The sequence below is a fragment of the Pelophylax lessonae genome (assembly GCF_965119305.1).
Source record: "Pelophylax lessonae genome assembly, chromosome: 6".
Lineage (NCBI taxonomy): Eukaryota > Metazoa > Chordata > Amphibia > Anura > Ranidae > Pelophylax > Pelophylax lessonae.
The window spans coordinates 111,465,310-111,490,999 of record NC_138773.1 but is presented as its reverse complement, the minus strand read 5'-3'; the positions used below and the strand labels follow the sequence as shown (position 1 = coordinate 111,490,999).

Below are 25,690 nucleotides of genomic sequence, written 5' to 3'. Positions count from 1 at the left end.
AACAGCCAGGCCGTCAAAGCCAGCGACTGTAAAGCAGGATGGTAAATCGGTCCTTGAGACAGTAGATCGTCCCGAAGAGGCAGACGCCAGGGGGCGTCGACCGCCAGATTCACGAGGTCTGCGTACCAGGACCGGCGAGGCCAGTCCGGTGCCACAAGAATCACCGTGCTGCGTTCCGAGTGTAACCTGCGAAGGAACCGGGACAGCAACTGAATCGGTGGAAACGCGTACATCAGCCTGTACTGATGCCACGGGGCCACTAACGCGTCCGACGCGTCTGCCCGAGGGTCGCGCGTCCTTGCCACGAACCTCTTCACCTTGTAGTTGAGGCGAGACGCGAACAGGTCCACATCTGGAAGACCCCACTTCGCGCACAACATCTGGAAGACAGCCGGGTGGAGAGACCATTCCCCCTGATCCAGGGTCTGGCGACTCAGATAGTCCGCCTGCCAGTTCTCCACTCCCGGAATGTGAACCGCCGTTATCGCCGGGACATGAGTCTCGGCCCAAGACAGAATGTCGGCCACTTCTCGAGCCGCTCGGGCACTCCTGGTGCCCCCTTGGTGGTTGATGTAGGCCACCGCCGTGGCATTGTCCGTCTGCACCCGAACCGGGCAGCCCTGCAGCCGGTCCGTCCAGCGATGAAGACAGAGCCTTATCGCACGCAATTCCAGAATGTTGATCGGGAGGGAAGACTCCCCCTCCGACCAGGTCCCCTGGGCGGACAGAACGCCCAGAACACCACCCCAGCCCGACAGGCTGGCATCCGTGGTGATTATCGTCCACGAGATCGGACGAAACGACTTGCCCCCGGACACCAACGGGGACTGGAGCCACCACAGAAGGTTTTCCCTGGTGCGATGACTCAACGAGATCTGAAGATCCAGAGATTGAGGTCGCCCGTCCCACTTGGACAAGATCTCCGCCTGGAGACCCCGCGTGTGAAACTGCGCGAAAGGAATCGCCTCGAAAGCCGAGACCATCAATCCCAGACATCTCATACACGTCCGCAGAGACGAGTTCGGAACGTCCCTGAGGGACCTGACTTCCTCCTGAAGAGTCCTGAGTTTGTCTTCCGGCAGGAAGACCTTCGCCTGCACCGAGTCCAGTATCATTCCCAGATAGGGAAGACGAACCGACGGACTCAGTGTCGACTTTGGAACATTTATCGTCCAACCGAACTCCTGCAGAGTTTGCATCGTGACAGACAGGTCCTTCTCCAGACCCTGACTGGTCGCAGACCGAATCAGAATGTCGTCCAGATACCCCAGGACAGAAATGCCCTGGGCTCTCAATAATGCCAGAACCGGTGCAAGCACCTTGGTGAAGACCCGCGGAGCCGAGGCGAGCCCAAAGGGCAACGCCACGAACTGGTAGTGATCCTCCGCAATGGCAAATCGAAGGTATCTCTGATGACCCTCGAATATGGGGATGTGAAGATACGCATCCTTCAAATCGATGGAGGCCATGAATTCCCCCGGAACCAGGGCAGCCACCACCGAGCGCAGGGATTCCATGCGGAACTTGCGAACCCGCACAGAGCGGTTCAGAGCTTTCAAGTCCAGAATAGGACGAACCTTGCCCTCCTTTCTGGGCACGGTGAACAGATTGGAATAAAACCCCCGAAATCTGTCCCGATGAGGCACCGGAACCACCACTCCCTGAGCCCTCAGGTCCCGCACCGCCAGGTGCAGATCCCGCAGGCGCTCTGGAGACAGTTGTAGATTTGAGGGAAAAAATCTGCTCTCTGGCCGAGAGAGAAACTCGATCTTGTAACCAGATCGAACGATTTCCAGAACCCATCTGTCCCGCACACGGGCCAACCAGGGCTGAAGAAAACCGAGCAAGCGTCCCCCCACCCCAAAACCGGGTGAGGGCGCCCCTTCAGGCCGAACTGTTATGGGCCGCAGGTCCGGATTGGCCGGACTTCTGTTTCCCAGACCAGGGTTTCTTCTGAGAGCCCTGGCCCTTGAACGGTTTGTCCTTGTAGTGCGGCCGAAAGGCACGAAAGGACCCCTGAGGGGGCCGAAAATGAGCATGCTTCTTCCCAGAAGCCCCCTTAGCCTTGGGGAAATGGGGCAAGAGAGTGCTCTTACCCCCGGTAATCCCCTTAATCAACACATCCAGGGACTCCCCAAAAAGGCGAGACCCATCATAAGGCAGATTGGCTAAGGTTTTACGTGAAGATTGGTCCACCGACCAACATTTCAACCAAACCAGGCGGCGAGACAACACCGCCACGCTGTGCACACGCGCGGCCAACGGAATCAGGTCCAGGTCCGCATCACACAGATACATGACACCCTGGTGGATCTGATCCACCATATCCAGGGTCGCCGCCGAGGCCGAATCGGCCACTAGGACGCGCCTAAGCATCTGCGTCCAACTTGCGATCGCCTGGGCCGCCATGAGAGAAGCAAACAGAGCCTTAAGCATAGAACCCGTAACAGAATAAGTATGACGGGCAAGAGACTCCAGTCTCCTATCCGTGGCATCACGGAAAACAGGGGATCCCTCTGCAGGGATCGCAGTGGCTTTGTTCAAAACCGCAATAGCATGATCCACTGGCGGAGGCACACACCACCGTTCATCAGTGGCAGGCGAGAAAGGATAACGCAGCTTAAATTTACTTGGTACCGCAAAAGGCTTGCGCAAATCGCGCCATTGGTCCTTAACAGCGCGCTGAAAATCAGCATTGCAGGGAAAAACCTGCGGCGTCCTGCGTTTTCTCTGCGTCCCATAAGCCGCCAAGGCAGCTGGGGGACACACCTCGTCCTGCAAACGTAGCGTCTGCTTAATGGAAGCAATCAACTCATCCATGATTGCAAGCTCTTCAGGCGAGCCAGGGGGAGAATTATCAACCCCCTCAACTTCAGCCTCTACCTCAGACCCCACTAGATCAAGAGAGGAGCGGGACCCCGATAGGGGGGTCCCCGCCAGAACAGCCCCATCACCTTCACCCTCAGAATCAGAGGACAGAGCAACTCTGGGCCGTTTAGTAGATTGAGCAGCCACCAGCATTTGCACCTGTGCAGCAAGGCCAGCCACAATCGTGGCCAAATCCCCCCCTGGGGGGGAAACAGCGGTCCCCTGGCTTTCCACCAATACTGTGGGAAACTTGCCCTCCTGAGAATCCATTGCCCCTGTATGCCAGACAACCAAGGGTTAACTGCCCCCTTACAGCAAGCGCGGCAAGCGCAGCCCACCGCACCACACTCAGGCACAATGAGACCCCCACAGGGAATATACAGACTGAATACAGGCAATGGAACACAGGAATAGAAGGATAAAACCTGAGGAGACTCCGCTGCTGCTGCTGCCTCGATCGGTGCTTCCAGGAGAGAGGAAGTGATGCTGCCAGGGCGCTCTATGTAAGCCTATGGAGGCTACAAGAAAATGGCCGCCGTGCATGTAAACCATGCGGCCGGAGCGGGCGCCGGTAAAATGGCGCCGTTTGGCGCCGAAATCGCCGCTCCACAGTGCATAAAATCACACACAATATTATCCCATTATATGGATACATGTTAGATCGCCGCAGCGATCGCTGTATATGCCCCAACATGCCATTAAAAACATGCCCCACAGCACACAGCTCCTCACACTGCCCAGCCTGACATACTCAGTGTCATACAGCTCCCCCCCCCCTTGCAGCCCACAGCATGCAGCCGAGATATAGGGAGACAAGCAGTGTGATTAAAGGCAGGTTACACAGTCCCAGACTGAGACCCCCCCCAGACAGACAGGTCCCCACATAGATACACTTACCTCACATGGCGTGGGGAACCCGCACAGGCGAACAAGCCGCTGCACATGAGGCAGGGAGAGTCGCAATTCAAGACGCACACAATGGCGGTTCAGAAACCGCACAGCGTCCGGTGAGGTAGCCACCTCACCAATCATCCCTGCACCGAACAGGGATGGGTCGTTCACCGTGCCAGGAGCGTTACCTGGCTGAACGCTCGATGGCAGACTGGGAAGCCACTGACCCACGACCTGCGACCAGGGGGATCAGCCCGAGACCCAGTCCGCATGATCCTCTTCGTCCGAAGAACTAACTAATGCTGACAAAAATAACAGCTAAGTAAAGGTAGAGAGGAAACTCAAACAAAATATCAAAAAGAAGAAAGAGTCTGGGACAAAAAGTCCCAGCACAGAGAGAGCCAGCCACTCCTGACAAGCTAGACATTAAAACTGAGATATGGTTGCAGGAAGTAGGAGGGTATTGACTGAGGGGACCACCCCTTGAGGGTGGGATATGTTAAAGCTTTATTGTTAACATATTCTGTTGCCTAGCTACTCCTTCGGAGCAAAGTCTAATACCCCATATGTGACGAATATGAAGAGGCGGCGACTGTCGGAGGACGTAAGAGAAATTATATTTCATAATACATTTCAGCTCATGCCCACTTTCCAATGGAATGTGGTCCCTTGCAATTACATATTAATGAGTCAGACTAACACACCTCATTCACACACCCTGGAAACTTGGCAGTTGTATTTTTTGCATATAGACGACAAGACATTGATAGGTGTTTACATTTTAAACGCCTTTTCATTCACTCATTTGGACACTTAACAAGTTAGGTTTTGCATATAGATTACAGACAACACCTGAACACAATTGACAATTGCTTACATTAAACACATCAGACAGCTGAACACAGACGGAGCGGCTTTCTCACAAAACACAATTTTGACAGAGATGTATGGGAACACAAGGGCCTTTTCATGTATTGTTTCTGTGAGATATGTTCTATTGATAAATTGACCCATGAATTGTAACTGGTTTAAACAAGGTTTTGCCGCCCAAATTTCCTTTAAATGTGTGAGCGAAACTTGAAATAAACTAGATGTGTCTACGCTATGCTTAAGTTGCTATGTGTCATCGCATCTCCTGGCCAGCAGACGGAGAATTCACTATACAGGGGGAGTTGGGACTGAGGGGCCGTGGATCATCTTGTAATTGCCTCCTGACAAGATTGAGCTAACAAAGGTGCAGAAAAATTGGGCCTTGGGTGTTGGTGGTGCCTAAACACTGTAACCGGAACGGGCCCTGCTGTTAAAAATTAGAAACAAACATTGAAATGACATGCACCTGTGATACAGGTGCAGAGAAATTGGGCCTTGGGTATGGTGGTTCCGTAAACCAAAAACATTGTTGGAAGCTAGCATAATCAAGATTCAAGAATTGGATAGGCAGCATTGGCAGTCTTCAAGGGATCCCAGATCCCTAGCAAATTCAATCAGTTACATCAGCATCAGGGGCTTGATAGCTGCTGGTGATCCAGGACTGATTAATTTTTGTAAACGTCAGCCGGTCAACGGAGTCTGTAGACAGATGCACTCTTTTATCCATCACAAAACCTCCAGCAGCACTGAATCATCATTCGGAAAGCACGCCTGAAGCAGGACAGGCCAGTAGCTCGATTGCATATTGAGCAAGTTCTGGCCAGTGGTCCATCTTCAAGACTCAGTAACCCAGTGGATGCTCAGTTGAAAAGGTCTCCAAGTCTGCTCTTGCCCCTAGATAATCCTGCACCATATGCTGCAGGCGCTGCCAATGGTTGCTAAAACCTAACAGCCCTGGGCGCTGAGGACTTAAGAATTGTTTAAATGCATCGGTCAGCCGGACACCTTTTCCACTGCTTCTCCTTTGACCGAATGAAGCCTCAGAAACACGTTGTAAAGAAAATGGTATCCTCCCTGTGTCTAGAAAGGTGTTAAACCTATATTTCTTTAAGGCATCCTCAAGATGTTTCCTCCTCTGCTCCCTCTGCGAAGGCAGGATGAGCTCTGCAACTTTACCCTTGTAACATGGATCAAGAATGGTTGCCAACCAGTAATGATCCCTCTCCTTGATACCACAAATCCTTGGGTCCTTTCTCAGGCTTTGCAGCATCAGGGAGCCCATACAGCGTAAGTTTCAGGAGGCATGAGATTCTGAGTCCTCTGGGTCGCTAACGATGACATTGTCAGAAGCAACCTCTCCCTAGCCACGTACAACTTCTGGGGTTTCTGGGAAATGAAAACCATCCCTTGAAGACTGCTGTATATAATCCTCTACATCAATACTGCCACAATCCTGCTCCTCCTCCTGTGTTTTTGTGGCCCCACAGGAATGGTATCTGCATAAAGGGGGCCTTGTGAAGAAAGGAAGACCTCCTCTTCCTCCAGCTGTTCTGCCTCAAATGCCCTGTCCATGATTCAATGAAGCATGTGCTCCAGCAGGAAGACTAGAGGGACAGTGTCACTGATGCATGCATCATCAGGGCTCACCATCCTTGTGGCCTCCTCAAATGGTGACAGGACAGTGCATGCATCCTTTATCAGCAGCCACTAGCCTGGCGAAAAGAAGTCAAGCTCCCCTGAGCCTGTCCTTGTGCCATACACTCACAGGTACTCATTGATGGCCCTCTGCTGCATGTTCAGCTGCTACAGCATTGCCAATGTTGAGTTCCACTTGTTTGGTCATGTCACAAATGAGGCGGACGGTGGGCATGTTGAATTCCCTTTGAATGTCAGCCAGCCGAGCACTGGCATTGTAGGACAGCCGGAATTGGCCACCGACTTTTCTGGCCTGCTTTAGAAGATCTTCTAAGCCTGGGTACCTGTTCAAGAAATGCTGCACCACCAAATTCAGGACATGTGGCAAGCATGGAATATGTGTCAAGTGTCCCTGTCAGGGGCGGAGAGATGGTTGGTGCCATTGTCACATACAACCATTCCTGTCTCAAGCTGCCGTGATTTAAACCACCTCTCAACCTGCCCCTGCAGAGCTGACAGAATCTCTGGCCCGGTGTGACTCCTGTCCTCTAGTCAGACCAACTGAAGCACTGCATGACATATTTTAGCCTGACTGCTTGTGTAGCCCCTTGAATGCTTAGGGAGCACTGCTGCTTCAGAGGAAAGTTCAGCAGAAGAGGCATAGTAGAAGAAGAGGAGGAGGTGGAGCAGACAGATGTGGCAGAATCACCACCAATGTTTTGGAGGCGTGGTGGCGGAACAAGCTCAAGCACTGAACCCTGCCCTGCATCCTTCCCAGCTGCCAGCAGAGTTACCCAGTGCGCCGTGAAGGAAATGTAATGTCCCTGACCATGCCTGCTGGACCAAGAGTCAGCAGTAATGTGAACCTTCCTGCTGACCACTCTGTCCATCGAGGCCACAACATTACATTCCACATGATGTTACAGAGCTGGAATGGCCTTACGTGAAAATAAATTTATTTTTGGAACCTTCCACTGTGGTACAGTACATTCCACAAATTCACAAAAGGAGCAGCAGTTGTAGTGCTAGCAATTTGGCCAAGCTAGCATTTAGACTTGAGATATAGTAGGGGTAGAGATCCCAGATGAGGAACAAGCAGAAGTCTGCATTTTATTATGATGTGGGTCTTTCAGGTGCTCCTGCCAATGGACCGCATGGCAGGTTGTCATATGTCTTGTCAAGCATGTGGTGCCCAAGCGGCTGGTGTTCTGACCATGCTTGATCCGCTTCAGACAGATTGCAAACAGCAACGCTGCAGTCTGCTGCACGTGTTGAAAAAAGCCCACACCAATGAACTTTTGGAAGTCGGCGTTGAGTTAGCAGCGCCCTGCACCTGTGGAGCTCTGTGGTGTGATGCAATAGGGTGGCTGCCCTTAAGCCAGCCCCTGGAGGACATCCTGCCACATTGGAGTTGTTCCGCCTCCTCCTCCTCCTCACTTTCCTCCTCTATTCTCTCAGGCACCCAAGTACGATCAGTGACCTCATCATTTCCTCCCTCCACATCACTGGAGCAAACTTGGCAGTATGCTGCAGCTTTTGGAACATGACTGCTAGTTTCTTGTCCGTCATTGTCACCCCCTCTCTCTAGGCTCCTGCTATTCCGTTCCTCAACCTGGGAACCAACAATGGAGCATTGTAATTGCCGCGCATCCTCCAGCATCATGTAACTGACACTGTGATCAAATACTGCACGATGGTGAGACTACTGAAAGAGTAGCTGTGGAGAAGGAGCCTGTGGAATAGGCCAGTTTGGCAGCTGTGGTGGAAGGCAAACTGAGCTGGGTGACAGCAGATGAGGAGGATGAGGTAGGCTTAGTTATCCACTCTACCAACTCTTCTGCATGTTATGCCTCAATAACATGGCCAGCAATGGAAAAAAACAACAAGCGTGCCCCGCCTGCAGAGGATGCACAATGTCCGCCACCACCACTTGTCACTGTGGGCACAGAGACTGCTTGCCCTCTTTTAATGGCCTGTGAGCATCTGCCTTTCCTTGTTGGCCTTTCGGACATGATGGAGATTTTTGGAGGAGTTTTTATAACTTTTTATTATAGAATGTGGAATGGAAATATGATGCCTGGGTACAATACTTTTGTGCTTGGTGCACTATAAACCATTTTGTTATATATATTTTTTTTTGGGGGGGGGGTTATAACTTTTCATTATAGAGTGCAGGAAGGGAATATGGTGCTTGGGTCCAATACATTTGTACTTGGTGCACTATAAACTGTTTTATTATATATATTTTGTTTAAAAAAGAAAAACGTAATAAAGCCAAAAAAGAAAGAAAACCCCTGCTGACGCAGAAGGAATAGCACATGGGATGCAAAAGGGAGGACAGCAATTATGCCCTAAATACAATTAGTGCTGCTGCTCCAAAAAAAAAAAAAAACCCACTGCTTTCGCAGAAGGAATAGCACCTGCGACACAAAAGGGGGGACAGCAATTATGCCCTAATTAAAATTAGAGCTGCTGCACCACAAAAGAAAGAACCCACTGTTGCTGCACAACTAATAGCACTTACGACACAGAAGGGGGGTACTAATACTGCAGCAACAGAACCTAATGCTGCAAAAAAAAAAAAAAAATTAAATATCAATTAAAAAAAAAAAATGGGATCACTGGGCTGACACAGACTTGTTGCATATACCAACACTTCAGTGGCTTCACTACACTGTGTTACACAAGAGTCACGGCACAGGACTACACTACACTGTTATACAAAAATCAGCCCTACACTACACTGCACTGCAGTACACTGTGTCATACAAGATGAATCAGCACAACACAGCACTGACTATACTGACTGCCCTACACACAAGATTCAGCACAGTAGTACATTAAACGGACTGCAGTACACTGTGTTATACAAGAATCAGCCCTACACTACACTGCACTGACTGAATTAAATATGAAAGCACAATCCACAAACTACCTACCTAACCTCCACTGCTATGTGTACATTCATGAGGAAGAAGAATGAACTTAAATGATTTTAGCAAATGGCTGCAATATAACAAAGAGCGAAAAATTTAAGGGGGTCTGAATACTTTCCGTACCCACTGTAATTGTTGGAGATTTTTATTATAACTTACACTACTGTCTTAACTTTTGCACATGATCACAGGCTTATTAACTTTCACTTTCCAAAGGGCTGGACTTTTTGATTGTTACAAGCATACAATTAAAAAAGACTTTGATTTAAATTTCTCCATCATTTGTAAGAAAATTTTCACCTACACATATGACTGCTACATAATGACATATAAATACATTCTCAGCCATAGGGAAAGTGTAATATGTAGATTTATTTTACTATATTGCATGATTAAATTCAAGGCACTTGAAGGCAATCTATTTTTTTTTTATTTTCTACCTGATGGAAATGAATGTAGCTACATCTACATCTGATTGCATTGAAATTACTCTCACCTACATACATAGGCAATTTTCAACGCATCAGTAGTGTTTTGACTGAATAACTGGATTGCAGGATGTATTACAGGTCTAAAAAAAAAAAAAAACATCTCCCTTCAGAAAAAAGTTAGCATGCAGTTCCTTGGGGAGGCTGAAGTCCAGAAAAAAAACAAAAAACATTTGCCTGATCCAATTTTAAGCCTTATGTCTATGGGTGTCTCCCAAGCCAGCTTGCTACTTGTTGAATAAGCAGGCACCAGCTTCCACCAATTTCCCTATATTTTAACTGCAAGCTCTGCTCAACTGCCTTTTGCTCGTTTTGAGGTCAGGTTCGATCATATTTGTACAACCACACTTATAAAGCTGGAGCCTGCTCAAGGGGCCTTTTTAGTTAGTTGCTCTTTCTGTTTTTGCAAATACTTTAGACTGAGACCCTCTAGAAATGGTTCCATAAAGCTAGATCATATAAAAAGAAAAAATGTATATATAACCATACACACTATATTAAGGGGGACCATGATAGATTGGCAATTATTTGTAAAGTTCGTCTCCAGTTTAATGCACACATTAAACTGGAGACAAACTTTACAAATAATTGCCAATCTATCATGGTCCCCCTTAATATAAAATAGGGGAGGTACCGTAAATTTATTTAACATGTATGTACATGTATGTCCTTCAATGTTTGTTTTTCGTTTTAACGACAGTATTCAATTTCAAGCTGCCATTCCATTGTGCGCATGCGCGGTGACATTGTGTGCAAATGGGCAGTAGAGTTGCAGGTGTATACGTGTGACAACATGGTGGGAACGTGATTGCATTGCACATGTGCGATGGCGCATGCGCATTGGCGCTTGTGCAATGACACATCTGTATGTGCTGCTGCACGCCCAATGTGGCAGGCATACATGACCCAGCAGCCATTTTAAAAAGCTATAATTGCACATGGTGGCCAGCCCATCCTCCAATCTGCCTCCAATCTGCTTCTGAAGCAGCCAGCCTCTGTCCGGGGAAACTGGTCAGACAAGCACCCACTGAATACCTCCTCACAGTGACCCAATATTCACCCACCCTGGAATTGGAAGGTCATCATGCAAAGCTACTTGATATTGGAACCCTCACAAGCATCTGGATCAGATTAGTATCAATGCACATGCACCCCACGGGAAACTGACGCCAGTACTTTTTATTTGCTCTGTGAACTATATGGAACTGTGCTGTCCTTATTTGTTTGGAAGACATGGATTGATGAATTCTATGGTTCATGGATACAGGGTATGCTCTTTTTAGTCTGGTCTTTTACTGAAGAGTGAGGGAGGCTTGTGATATGCTTACAGTCATAGAAGAAATGGACTTTGCTCATATCATCTTATCTGATGTTATTTCCAGCTTCTAATATCTGTTTCCTCCTCTATACCACTATACTCATGCTGTCCCCTTGACAATCACTCTAAGGGGAGGTGGGTTTAACCAGCCTATACCTGAGACCTCCATTGCATTACCCTACATTAGGAACTTTTCTAAGGATTTCCATACATCCTCCATATACTTCCTTACATCCTCTATATACCATACATCATCCATATACTCCATATACTCAGCACTATTACCAAATATGTTCCAAATTTGCCATGGTGAAGAAATAAGGTTCATTGGGATGTAGATGTACTAACAAAGGGACTATAATCCATGATGTGAACCATTACCTAATGAGCCCTGGAGGGATATCTCCTGTCTATTAGAAATATGACTTGTGATATCATCTTTATTAATATCATTGGGTCACCATGCTTGTTTATGTGAGTGAGGTGGATGTGTGTGATTTTAAGTGTATGTGGAATTATGTGGTTTGGGTACATTTTTAATGAAGTGCAACATTTTTGTAGTATTTGTTAATAAAAGGATTTTTGATTTGACAAAGCCCAGTGAGTTGTAACACTTTTTTACTGAGTTTACTGATCACTAATAAACTCTTTCAAACTTTCTAAAGTGAATGGTGTCCAACCTCTTCTATTCAACAAAGAGTCACGGATTTTGCCCTGTGGTTTAAGATGCTAGCCCACCAAGCCACCTGGGGGTTTCAAACTTCCTTCCAGGGTTAAGGAGGTGCTAGACAGGGGTAATAAAAATGACATGGCTTTTCAATATTAAGAATACATTTTTAATAAAGGCTGAACTATAGGTTGTAAAACACAACCTCTAAACTTTTATATAGAAGGAAAGGCTTAGATAATTTTTTATTATTTTTCAGGACAATTTTCAGTGTTTATCTGATTATCACTCATTAAGAGTCAACAGTTGTTTTTTATTCTCAGTTTCTTTTTGGCCATTTCAGTTTTATAAAAGCTTATTTTTGAGTTGAGCTTCACAACAGTCCAATGACACTTTTCCAATTTGTAGTAAATTTGCGTGGCAAGTCTCTAGCAAGAGCAAAGTTGCAGTGGTGAGTCTACAGCAAGAGCTCTGCAAGTCTACTGCATGAAAATTCAGCCACAGTGACCCCTGTGGTGGGATGACTATTGCACAAAATAACTGAACCAGAACTTGCAGCAGACTTGCAGAATGTTTGCAAAGAAAGTTGATTTGGAGTGATGCAATTTGGACTTTGTGCAATAGTGCAACAAACTTGTGAAGCCTGGCAAGTCTAGCAATAGCATAGCAAGTAATTTTCAAACTTGCAGTACAATGGCTTGCTATCTGGGTTAGCATATCAAATTGTTATCTAAGCCTTTCCTTCTATATAAAAGTTTAGAGGTTGTGTTTTACAACCTATAGTTCAGCCTTTATTAAAAATGTATTCTTAATATTGAAAAGCCATGTCATTTTTATTACCCCTGTCTAGCACCTCCTTAACCCTGGAAGTAAGTTTGAAACCCCCAGGTGGCTTGGTGAGCTAGCATCTCAAACCACAGGGCAAAATCCTTGACTCTTTGAGGGATAGAAGAGGTTGGACACCATTCACTTTAGAATGTTTGAAAGAGTTTATTGCTCAGTAAACTCAGGTAAAAGTATTATGGCACAGGATACCCAAAAGTGACAAAAATGAAACTCCAGACTTCTAATCACAGTCAGTAAGGAGATAATAGCCTCTAACTCAAGACTAGCAATCTGTACTTTTCAGACTGTAGGATAGCACCAAGCAGAACAAGTACCATTGGAATGAGCAGCTCAAACTTCCTGCAAGGTCATCTGGCAGCTGCTTATACCAAGCTCCCCAGGACAATTTTCAGCAGGTGTTTCCCTTCAAGATGCTCCCTACAAACAGCCTTCTTCCTGCTGGACTCCTCCTGGATGTCTCCTCCAGCAAAGCAATCATTTGTTCACTCTTTGCTTCACCCTTTTCAGGCAGCAAGCCTGAGATGCAGAGACCCCAACACAGCCTACTCTCCTGGAAGCAGCCCAGGAGTCAAGGGCCCTTCTGATCGGTCAACCCAAATATTTACTGTATAACTTTCCCCAGCATGCAAAAAAGGCATGTAGATGGCCAGAGAGATAAATGTTTATAACTCAGAACAATTGCATTTCTTTGCCTCTATTGACACTCTCTGAGATCAAGCATAAGTAAAAAATAAATTGGAGCCAAGGGGAAACCTAATGAAAACAAAATGATAACAAGTTAATTGCAGGCTAACTAAAGCATAGCTGCAAAACTACATTTAGAATTGAGACACTCCTGATTAGGGCAGGGTCCCTACAATTGCTTTATGAATTAATGGGAAGGAGTCACTGATTTTTGCAAATTTGATTCTGTTCTCAACTACCTTTATAATATTTCAATTTCAAGCTGCCATTCCATTGTGCGCATGCGCGGTGACATTGTGTGCAAATGGGCAGTAGAGTTGCAGGTGTATACGTGTGACGACATGGTGGGAACGTGATTGCATTGCACATGTGCGATGGCGCATGCGCATTGGCGCTTGTGCAATGACACATCTGTATGTGCTGCTGCACGCCCAATGTGGCAGGCATACATGACCCAGCAGCCATTTTAAAAAGCTATAATTGCACATGGTGGCCAGCCCATCCTCCAATCTGCCTCCAATCTGCTTCTGAAGCAGCCAGCCTCTGTCCGGGGAAACTGGTCAGACAAGCACCCACTGAATACCTCCTCACAGTGACCCAATATTCACCCACCCTGGAATTGGAAGGTCATCATGCAAAGCTACTTGATATTGGAACCCTCACAAGCATCTGGATCAGATTAGTATCAATGCACATGCACCCCACGGGAAACTGACGCCAGTACTTTTTATTGGCTCTGTGAACTATATGGAACTGTGCTGTCCTTATTTGTTTGGAAGACATGGATTGATGAATTCTATGGTTCATGGATACAGGGTATGCTCTTTTTAGTCTGGTCTTTTACTGAAGAGTGAGGGAGGCTTGTGATATGCTTACAGTCATAGAAGAAATGGACTTTGCTCATATCATCTTATCTGATGTTATTTCCAGCTTCTAATATCTGTTTCCTCCTCTATACCACTATACTCATGCTGTCCCCTTGACAATCACTCTAAGGGGAGGTGGGTTTAACCAGCCTATACCTGAGACCTCCATTGCATTACCCTACATTAGGAACTTTTCTAAGGATTTCCATACATCCTCCATATACTTCCTTACATCCTCTATATACCATACATCATCCATATACTCCATATACTCAGCACTATTACCAAATATGTTCCAAATTTGCCATGGTGAAGAAATAAGGTTCATTGGGATGTAGATGTACTAACAAAGGGACTATAATCCATGATGTGAACCATTACCTAATGAGCCCTGGAGGGATATCTCCTGTCTATTAGAAATATGACTTGTGATATCATCTTTATTAATATCATTGGGTCACCATGCTTGTTTATGTGAGTGAGGTGGATGTGTGTGATTTTAAGTGTATGTGGAATTATGTGGTTTGGGTACATTTTTAATGAAGTGCAACATTTTTGTAGTATTTGTTAATCAAAGGATTTTTGATTTGACAAAGCCCAGTGAGTTGTAACACTTTTTTACTGAGTTTACTGATCACTAATAAACTCTTTCAAACTTTCTAAAGTGAATGGTGTCCAACCTCTTCTATTCAACAAAGAGTCACGGATTTTGCCCTGTGGTTTAAGATGCTAGCCCACCAAGCCACCTGGGGGTTTCAAACTTCCTTCCAGGGTTAAGGAGGTGCTAGACAGGGGTAATAAAAATGACATGGCTTTTCAATATTAAGAATACATTTTTAATAAAGGCTGAACTATAGGTTGTAAAACACAACCTCTAAACTTTTATATTTAGTTAGGTAAAAGTATTATCGCACAGGATACCCAAAAGTGACAAAAATGAAACTCCAGACTTCTAATCACAGTCAGTAAGGAGATAATAGCCTCTAACTCAAGACTAGCAATCTGTACTTTTCAGACTGTAGGATAGCACCAAGCAGAACAAGTACCATTGGAATGAGCAGCTCAAACTTCCTGCAAGGTCATCTGGCAGCTGCTTATACCAAGCTCCCCAGGACAATTTTCAGCAGGTGTTTCCCTTCAAGATGCTCCCTACAAACAGCCTTCTTCCTGCTGGACTCCTCCTGGATGTCTCCTCCAGCAAAGCAATCATTTGTTCACTCTTTGCTTCACCCTTTTCAGGCAGCAAGCCTGAGATGCAGAGACCCCAACACAGCCTACTCTCCTGGAAGCAGCCCAGGAGTCAAGGGCCCTTCTGATCGGTCAACCCAAATATTTACTGTATAACTTTCCCCAGCATGCAAAAAAGGCATGTAGATGGCCAGAGAGATAAATGTTTATAACTCAGAACAATTGCATTTCTTTGCCTCTATTGACACTCTCTGAGATCAAGCATAAGTAAAAAATAAATTGGAGCCAAGGGGAAACCTAATGAAAACAAAATGATAACAAGTTAATTGCAGGCTAACTAAAGCATAGCTGCAAAACTACATTTAGAATTGAGACACTCCTGATTAGGGCAGGGTCCCTACAATTGCTTTATGAATTAATGGGAAGGAGTCACTGATTTTTGCAAATTTGATTCTGTTCTCAACTACCTTTATAATACAGTGAGGAAGAATTAGAAGCATGTCATATCTTCACTGTCATCTGAGACCATGTGGTGTCATTAATGTTAGGAAGGTATAAGAATAAGATCTGTTATTTCTACTTGAAATAATTTTAAATGCAGTAAAACATATGCATTTTACTGTAGAAAAATGGTCAAGTGTGGAAAGGTGCTTAGGTGCAGTGTGTTATTATGATATTAACTTCTGCCTAGTGCCCAGAATCAAATTAGGATGACGGTATCTGAGCAGTCCAAAAACCAAGGACAGCTCAGAAAATATGCAAGCTCCTCTGGCAAATGTCAAAGTTGCCAGATGGCTATTTCAAGGCCTTAATAGCAGTGCTGGCATCTGATTATTCATAATATATATAGAAAAAGAGAAGAAATAGGCCAGAAATAAACTGGTGCGAGTCACTGGAACCTGTTTATCAAATAATGTGTGGTCTTATTAAATGTAATAAAACAAGAAAACAAATATTTAGTTATTAACATGTATGCCCCGTGACGTGTTTGGCAAGCAGTTCCACCACTGAACTCGAACTATTGTGGTGTGATGCATGTTTGTGAAGCAGTATTTCCATTAAAAAAGAAAAAAAAAGCAACAGACATTCGGGGTGGTAGTGTGTCAGCCACACCTGTACTGCCTTCTGACTTGCAATCCACCACTGAGGGCTTTTCAGAGAGCAACAGAGGTGTAAGCTAAGCCTTAATAAGCCTTAAAACTTAATTTTTTCAAATATAGAGTATAGCTAGTCTTTAACAAGGCTCGTTGACTATAGAATGCCTTATCTCATTACCTTAGTAAAGGCCTGCAGAGAATGTTCTTCCTTGAGAAATGCAATTACATCCTGCTGAGCTTTCTGATTTAAAAGGTCACTGTATTTTTTATAAACATTTAAGTACCTAAAAGAGATGGACACAAAGCTTTAGAAACGGCAGTGTACTAAAGATAATTAGTTTTCCTTCACATTTCAATACTTCAGTGTACAAATATGATACATGATTAAAATGGAAGCCTTGTGACTTAACAGGAGTTTAGCTACAAAAAGAAGTACATGGAGTGAAAAGTGGAGATAAAAGCCTAGTAGAGTAAAAGATTGATAAATGTGTTGTTCCATAATAGCCTGCAGAGGTATTACTTTCATTATAGAAAAAAATATTCTTTTTATTAGGATAAGCTTAATGAACTTTCCAATACTGCTTTTTCCTAAAACTCAAAAAAGTTATTTTGTAGCAAATTAACTGTAAATGTTACCGGCATCCAAAAGGAACATCTTTAGGGATGTGGGACGTTGCATTATGATTATATATATATATATATATATATATATATATATACATACACACACATACATACATTTACACACACAGTATATATAGCTATATCTATATATATATATATATATATATATATATATATACACATATATCTGAAAATTGTGTTCAGCCTCCCCCCAACCCCCCTAAATACTTAGCTGAGCCAGATCTCGATCCAGTGCTGTACCCGAGAGTAGCATTTTCTCTCCTTTCTCCCCCTATCCACTGAACATGGAGGCAGAAGCTGGAGCCATTGGCTCCTGTTGCTGTCAATCACAGCCTGTGAAGCGGGAGCAAAGCTGTATGTGTTAATGGACATACAGAGCCTGGCTTGGAAGCGATCCCGCACAAGTGTCCCCATAGATGCGGCTTGCTTGGGGGACAGTCAGGAGAGGGAAGGTGCTAGCAGAGCCAGTGGGGGACCCTAGAAAAGAATGATTGGGGGTGCTTTGTGCAAAATCCTTACACAGAGCAGGTACATAAGACATCTTTATTATTTAAAAAAAATGCATTTACAATCACTTTAAACAATGCATCTAGGCCATCTCCAGGAGGAAAAGAGAAGCAACAGACTGATTTGAGTTTATTTACCAAAGCTAGAGAGGGCATAATTAGTCACAATTCTGCAAGAGAAACCAATCAGCTTCCAGGTTTTATTGCTACAGCTTAATTAAAAACAAGCTGAGGTTAGAAGCTGATTGGTTTCTCTGCAGAATTGTGACTAATTTTGCCCTCTCTAGCTTTAGTAAATAAACCTCATTGGGCCACTGATTAGCTCCTTTTATAGCACATTTATAAGTAGTAAAACCAGGGATATATCGGATTGCCTTCTGGGGGATCAGGAAGGAATTTGTTTTCAACTGTGGGTAGAAGTTTGTGTGCATGGAGGTATTCTATTTTCTATTGGTTGAACTAGATGGACTTGTGTCTTTTTTTTTAACCTAATTATGTAATTGTGTAACATATTTCTTGTCATCACAAGTAGTATAGCCTGACTATCTTTCTCAGTGCATAGGGTATTACAAAAGGTTAAAATCAAGCCAGCTTTCGGTATTTTGAACTGAATTGAAAAATACATTATTTTGATTACTAAATACATAACTGCATACTTTTATTTTACTGTATATTCATCAGAGTTCAGCTTTAACGTGTACCTAAACCCCCCAAAAATGATGAGGAAGATAATGTGATATATTGCATTTTACCTGTCTTAAGGTAATGTGCCTGCATTACTATGTTTTCTTTTAATGTTGTCTCTGTTAAAATTATTTTCACTTGGAAATCTTGTGAATGACACACTTCTTGTCACTCACTTCATACTTTATCTGTGGACAGAGCCATGGTTGCCACCAAAGTATGTCTTCCTGTCTGTATCTTCATTACTTGGGGGTGGGCATTAGTAGTTTACAGAAGGAAGATAACATTGAGCTTTCAGTTTATCTCACAGGAATTGACAAGGAGACTGCATTTGTAGCAAAGATCAACATACATTTTCTGTTTTTGCAGAAACTATTCTTAGCCTGGAGAAAAAAATGAATGCAGCCACTACAATAAACAACTGGTAAGCTATAATATTTTACATTTTGTTCTTGTTCTTTAGATATCCTTTAAGGGATGTCTAAATGTAAAAATGAAAAATTATTAGTTCCCGAGTTCCCCTAATTACAATGAGGATGGAACTAGTGCAACAACAAAAAACAAGATAGATTACAGTTGTCTGTACACTTTCTAGAATCACCATTTAGTTGATGCCATTGAATTGTGTGTATGTATGGAATCACCAATACTTAAATCATATCTTTACTTCAATATTATCACAAACTTTAGGCCCAGACTTTACAGAGATACAACACCTGTCCAAGTAGACATTGAGCTCTGCACTTTCTTGACAAGCCCGACCTCATTTATTCTACTGCTAAAACTATGGAAGGCAGTAAAGGCTTTGACATCTGCCAGCTGAATGACAGGGTGCAGACTAGCTCCAAGAAGAGATTAAACTCTATGTACAGCAGAGGTCTACGATCCAGGGACACAGGGATAACATTGAAAGTTAATAAAGGTGCTAGCAGACAACAAAAGGGCTGTAATTTAGCACTGTTGCTACCTCAAAACATTTTAGGCCAATGCAGACTTATTTTAGATTTGTCTGAGAAGAGCAGGTGTCAAATTTGAACACAGAATCATTAGGGGGGTGATTTACTAAAACTTGAGAGTGCAAAATCTGGTGCAGCTGTGCATAGAAACCAATTAGCTTCCAGTTTTGTTTTTGTCAAAGCTTAAAGTGGATGTAAACACCATTCATGAAATCTGACCTGGGCACCTATATCTGTAATGTTAACATATCTCTCTCCAAAGCCCTAAGTCCCATGTCTTTCTGCTGCTCCGTTCCGCTATTATCAGCATGATTACTTTTGACAAGCTTTCTGCCACAGGAGATAAAAGCGGCTGTAAATTTGTGTAGGGGAAGGGACTTAGAGACAGATTAGCAGAGAGCTTATCTATTCACAGCACTGCTCTGCAAGTTTCTTCATTCCTCTGTGGGGTGTGTGCCTTTCCTCCAATCAGCTCACACACAGTGTATGCTTAGACTTCCCTCCCACTGATGAATGAGGAAACAAAATTTTGTAACACGATGTGCCCGTTATAAAGAGTCTAGAATGCTGAAGACAGCAGATACATGTAAAACTTATGTAGGGAGATTTGTTTAATCTCTGCGTATCATCTGAGGCTGTTAGCTTTATTGGGTATATGTGAGGGTTTACATCTAATTTAATTCAACACGCTGAAGTTAGAAGCTGATTGGCTATCATGCACAGCTGCACTAGAGTTTGCACTTTCCAGTGTTAGTAAATAAACCCCACTGTGTGGTAGTTTTTAAAAAACGTGAAAACGTTACTTTTGGGGACCGATTGTATTCATATTGAATATCTTCCGTGTTTTGTTGACGTAATGGGAAACCAGAGATTCTTCTTGTCTTACAGAACTGAGGATAAGGTTATCCATCTGAAGGTCTGGGAAAAGTTCCACTTCTACCTGGAAGTAAAAATCAGAGCAAGCCAAGTGAACGACAGCTTTTTTTTTTCTCTTGAGATATACAAGAAAACTTCTATCATCTTTCTATTATGAAAAGCTATGCTCTATTGGTATAGTATTTAGGAATGCAATAATAAACCAACCACATTTTAAACCCGATTCAATACTTTTTTTTTTCATCTATTTACATATTCCATATATCACATATACCTAAGAGGGGATCAGACATTTACCATTGTGATTTTAAACAATACAGAAGTTGAAAAAGTATCACTTTGTAAATGACATATTCAGAGACAGGGACAGACTGTCCTGTTAGAGGAGTCCAGGGTGCCCCCTAATATATAGTTAAAAATCAAAGTATCTAGTGGGGGTCTGTATTTCTATCTGTCATTCCTGTCAATGTCATGTCTGCCTTCTGCATCAATCGTTATGCCCCTGGGGCCCACAGCTATGTCATTCTCATCAGTTCTCGCTGTATAAAGCAACTTCAGTGAGCCACTAGAAAAAATGACAACTGATGCTTTGCTGCAATCCACCCTCCCTCTTCTGCTGTACTTGCATCCTACATTGCTAGGCAGTGACCCAACTATTTGCGTAAGGTACAAACCAAAGTCCCAATGTTGGACTACCTGACCTCCTTTCTTCCATCAAAATCCCCTGCAATCTGAAAAAAAAAGCAGCCCGCACACTCGCACAGGCATGTTTTGGGAGCTGCAGGATACCAAGCTGCTGAGCTGCCTGGCTATATGGGAAGAAAGAGACATGTGGCATTGCAGCGGGCATGCATTTTCTTTAGTAAATGAATCCAGAAAAGCCTAAAGTAATCTGAATAACTGACCAACTAATGATTAAAAAGTATATCCTGGAGCAGAATGGTATAATTTATGTTGGAGTCAATTGTTCACTTCTGGACTGGACTGATAATGCTGTTTGCTGGGATTTAGGCTGCCATCTAGTTCAGCAAGACAACCACAAAAGCCCAAAGTAATCTGAATAACTGACTGACAAAAATAAATAAATAAAAAAATTATATACCGTATATACTCGAGTATAAGCCGACCCGAATATAAGCCGAGACCCCTACTTTAAGCACAAAAAAGTGGGAAAACTTATTGACTCGAGTATAAGCCTAGGGTGGGAAATGCAGCAGCTACTGAACCCAACTGGACCACCACAAGACACAAAACAGGAGCTGTGGGAATAGTACAGGCATTGCACAGGTCATGGTAAGGGCATGGTACAGGTCAGGGCACAGGTGATGGTACAGGCATGGCACAGGTGATGGTACAGGCATGGCACAGGTCATGGTAAAGGCATGGCACAGGTCATGGTACAGGCATGGCACAGGTCATGGTACAGGTCATGGTACAGGCATGGCACAGGTCAGGGCACAGGTGATGGTACAGGCATGGCACAGGTCAGGGCACAGGTGATGGTACAGGCATGGCACAGGTGATGGTACAGGCATGGCACAGATCAGGGCACAGGTGATGGTACAGGCATGGCACAGGTCAGGGCACAGGTGATGGTACAGGCATGGCACAGGTCATGGTACAGGCATTGTATAGGCATGGCACAGGTGATGGTATAGGCATAGCACAGGTGATGGTATAGGCATGGCACAGTATGTACAGGCATGGCACAGTAGGTATAGTGATGGCACAGTAGGTATAGGGATGGCACAGTAATTACAGGCATGGCACAGGAGATGCAGTGCTGCGGGCATGGTACAGGAGAATGTCCTGTACCATGCCCGCAGCACTGCATGAGGAAATGCAGGGGCTGCGGAGGCGTCTCGCTTACCTGTCGGTGAGGCACCGTCTTCTATTTAAAAATCGCGCCACCCGGCGCCGTCATACGTCACCGCAAATGCGCCACCGATGCTCGGGTGTTCGGCTATTCTCGGGCATGCGGCACATGCGCAGTGACATGTCGGCGCCGAGCGGCGCCATTTTTAAAAAGACACTCCAGTCAGTGACTCGAGTATAAGCCGAGGGGTGCATTTTCAGCATGAAAAAACATGCTGAAAAACTCGGCTTATACTCGAGTATATACGGTATATATATATATATATATATATATATATATATATATATATATATTCATATTATGGGGCACTGCGCAGAAAGGTCCAAATTATGCTCAGTACCTGACTGAACAACAAATGAAATCTATATCCTGGGGCCCAGTAAACATTGTATTATTTATTTATTTATTTATCTTCTTGCCATTTGTCTACTTGTCATTTTTCTTAGAAAGTGAACTTACTAGGAAGGTAATAATTAAGCCTTATCTAACTCATTTATTGACAAAAGATTGAATATCTTTAAGATCCTATCCAAAAGATTAAAGTCCAATAATTGGATTATTCATTTTTGGGTCATTCACTTACGTGTAATAGAGCTTTCTAGAAAGGCATTTTTACAGCCACACAGACACTAAAGTTAGACCACTTGAATGCATGTGAAAATGAGCCTATGGCCCCTTTCACACGGTCCGCATTCTGTTGTGGACCGTGCTCTGCTCAGCAGGGATCGATCTGCCCCGCTGAGCCGGCGGATGACAGCTCCGTCTCCGCACTGTGTGCTGTCTATGGGGAATCGGATGAGAGCGGACGCCTGTGGTAAAAAATTGGAGTACTCCAGTAGTGCATGATATCACAATCTTGAATACTGGGCATTGATTTCAGCTCTGTAAAGCAAGTTATCAGCCTCCTACTTGCCTGGTCACATCATCAATAAAGTGGAAGCTTCTGCAATTTCATCACTAGAATGTTAGAGATTTAACTGGGTGGATAATTCAAGCTTTAACTAACAGTAAAAAAAAAAAAAAAAATCATACATATATCTATATGAACAAAATTGGTTTCTTATTACATACTTTTGGAAGACCTTCCGCACTCTTAATAACTTCCAGGAAGCAGTGCTTTATTAAATTCCAACATTCCTCCAGAACTGGTTCAAATACAATTTTGGGTTCTTCCACCTTAAGCTTGATGATGAGGATTTGTGGTGTAAAGAATTTTATCTCATCATATGTGTCACCAAAGTCATTTCCTGCCTAACCAAAAATATAAAACAAAAAGCAATAATGCTTTAATTTATGCCATATGAAACTGCAATCAGGATAGATCTGAAACCTCAAGATGTTTATTTTAAAAATAATAGTAGTTGATATATGCAGTCTGAAAAGTTTAAACATTGCAATTAATGAATATCAAAGTTTATTGCTATATGTTGATATATTCATTGCACATAGAGAGCAAACTTTCTGCTCTCTGTAAGGATGAAAATGTATGTTAATTTTTCTTCATTTTCCTTTTGGCCAAATACAATAAACCGCATGAAGTCTGTCAATGAATGCAAGTTTAATTCGTAGGCAACATCAAATGCTCTCTAAGCAGATGATTAAAAACAACTATTTTATCAATGAGCCACAGAATCCACTGAGTTAAGCCAATGATCCAGCACAGCATGCTGTTAAAGTTCTGTCACTGTCGGAATGTAGGGCTGCCTACCTGCACGTTGCCTTTCCAAAAGCAAAAAAACAGTAGATTGCTTGTAGTACAAATTAAACTTCTAATAATGAACCATCCTAAGCTACTGACTTAAGGACACCAAGGAATTCAGTCTGTTAAAAAGTGACCTCTACCCCCAATTAGAAATGACTACCATATAATTTTACCTGATATATATAAACTCTGCATTCATACATATTTACAGTTTTGAACTCTAGTATATCTAAAACTCAATTGTGATGCTCTGACATCAGTCAACATATTATTGTTTAACCAATATCACTGAGGGTGTAATCATATTGTGCAAACAGCTTTTTAAAACCACTAAGCTAACTTAAGAGAATATGCATTTAATGAGGATATATTCCCAGTAGGGGATAATAACTAAAGCTTTAGATGTATATTGTCCTGAATACCTGGTAGGGCTTTTATTCTGTCTATTCATATACATTTCTTTAGCAAAATACAAGATCCCACTTCAAAAAGCATTTAATATCTCCCATATAATGCAGTTTCCATAATTAATGCAAAAGATTGTATGGAAAGGTTTATCAAGATTAACATGTCTAAAATCTCTAAGCATATGTACATATTTATTTATTTTGCATCACAATTATGCTCAGTGATGAGGGCTTAAAGCTTTTTCCTAAATCTAAACATACCTATGGAAATGAGTTTTGCATCAAAACAACGGCCCCTCACATTTAATTGGAGAAAGTAGGGAGTACCTAGGGATGTGCTTTTAGGTAATCTTTCTGTATTTTTTTAAATCCTTTTTGTTTTAGGCAGCTGTTTTGCAGCCCATCGTTAAATGTTGATAAATAAGCACTACCTTCCCTTTTGGGATATTAAATATAAAATCAATAAGACTTTTTGTTGATTGCTCTGAGATGTGGTATAATCTGCTGTTGTATGTGTGTCTGCAGTGTGCACTAGCATTGTAGTTGGAAGAGGCTGGTTTAGCTTTAACTGCTAGACAAAGAATCAAGTTTGTTTGCAACAACTAGTTAATCAGTCTATTATCTGTTCTCTCACATGGGTCTAATTGCAAACCCATTACTTGTTAGTGGTGGTAGCCTGTGAGTGTATTGTTTATTGTGTCAGACTACAACAAGAAGAGAAGGGCGCACCGACCTTGTGCATTACCACTAAAAAGTTTATTAAAATTGAAATGGGTAGCGTACATTACACTCACAAACATATGATGTGTACATGCATGTAAGAAATGGGAACCACTCGCCTCCAGAACAATTCTCTACTGCTGGATGGCGTCCACAAAATCGGATTTTTGTAAGATCTTACCGTAAAATCCTTTTCTCTTAAGCTCATTGACAGACGTAGTCTTCTTGATTCACAAGAACTGGGTTATGCTGCCCTCTACAGGAGTAGGACTAGGCAGAAAGAAAAAACGTTCTGGCTCCACCCTAGGGGCAGTCCCTGAGGGTATATCCTCTTCCTGTCTGCTACAGAGAATCAGTTCTGTCCCAAAGCAGCAACAGAGAATTTAACCCAACCCAACTCAATGATAGAGGGGCGGGTACTACGTCTGTCAATGAGCTTAAGAGAAAAGGATTTTACGGTAAGATCTTACAAAAATCCGATTTTCTCTGTCGCTCATTGACAGACGTAGTCTTCTTGATTCACAAGAACTGGGACATCCAGTAGCAGTGCCACAAATGAGGGGTGGGATTGACCGAAATCAAAATCCAAACTAGAAGGCCCAACCGGAGCCAACCAGAAGTATCAAAGGACTCATCGAGTAAACAGATGAGACCTACCCCACAAAACCTCGAGGTAGACCAACAGTCTCCTCAAACAGTGGCCTGCAGGAACCTTGCGGCCAGAAGAGGCATCTGACGATGCCATCACATAAACCTTATACAATATTGTAAAGGTATGAACCGACGACTAAACAGTCGCCTTGAAAACCTGAACCACTGACGCCTGATGGTGGAGGGTCCAGGAAACTCTAAGCGCCCGAGTAGAATGCGCCTTAACAGGGAACGGGGGATCCCGACCCTTAGATAAAATAAGCCTATACCACCGTCTGTCTGATCCATCTAAAGATGGTCGCAGCAGAACAGG

The 25,690-nt window shown here is 43.6% G+C and overlaps 1 protein-coding gene across 1 annotated transcript in view; it reads right to left on the bottom strand.

The window, feature by feature from the left end:
* The window catches only part of LOC309558644 (dynein axonemal heavy chain 3-like), a gene marked incomplete at its 3' end in the record, with an annotated part of 260,568 nt that overhangs the window by 12,225 nt on the left and 222,653 nt on the right, over window positions 1-25,690 (bottom strand). The window contains exons 10-12 of the mRNA XM_082261711.1: window positions 22,969-23,148; window positions 19,949-20,085; window positions 16,533-16,638 (exon numbers count right to left, since the gene is read on the bottom strand). Coding sequence (XP_082117837.1) covers window positions 16,533-16,638; window positions 19,949-20,085; window positions 22,969-23,148 — 423 coding nt within the window. The remainder of the gene's footprint in view (window positions 1-16,532; window positions 16,639-19,948; window positions 20,086-22,968; window positions 23,149-25,690) is intronic.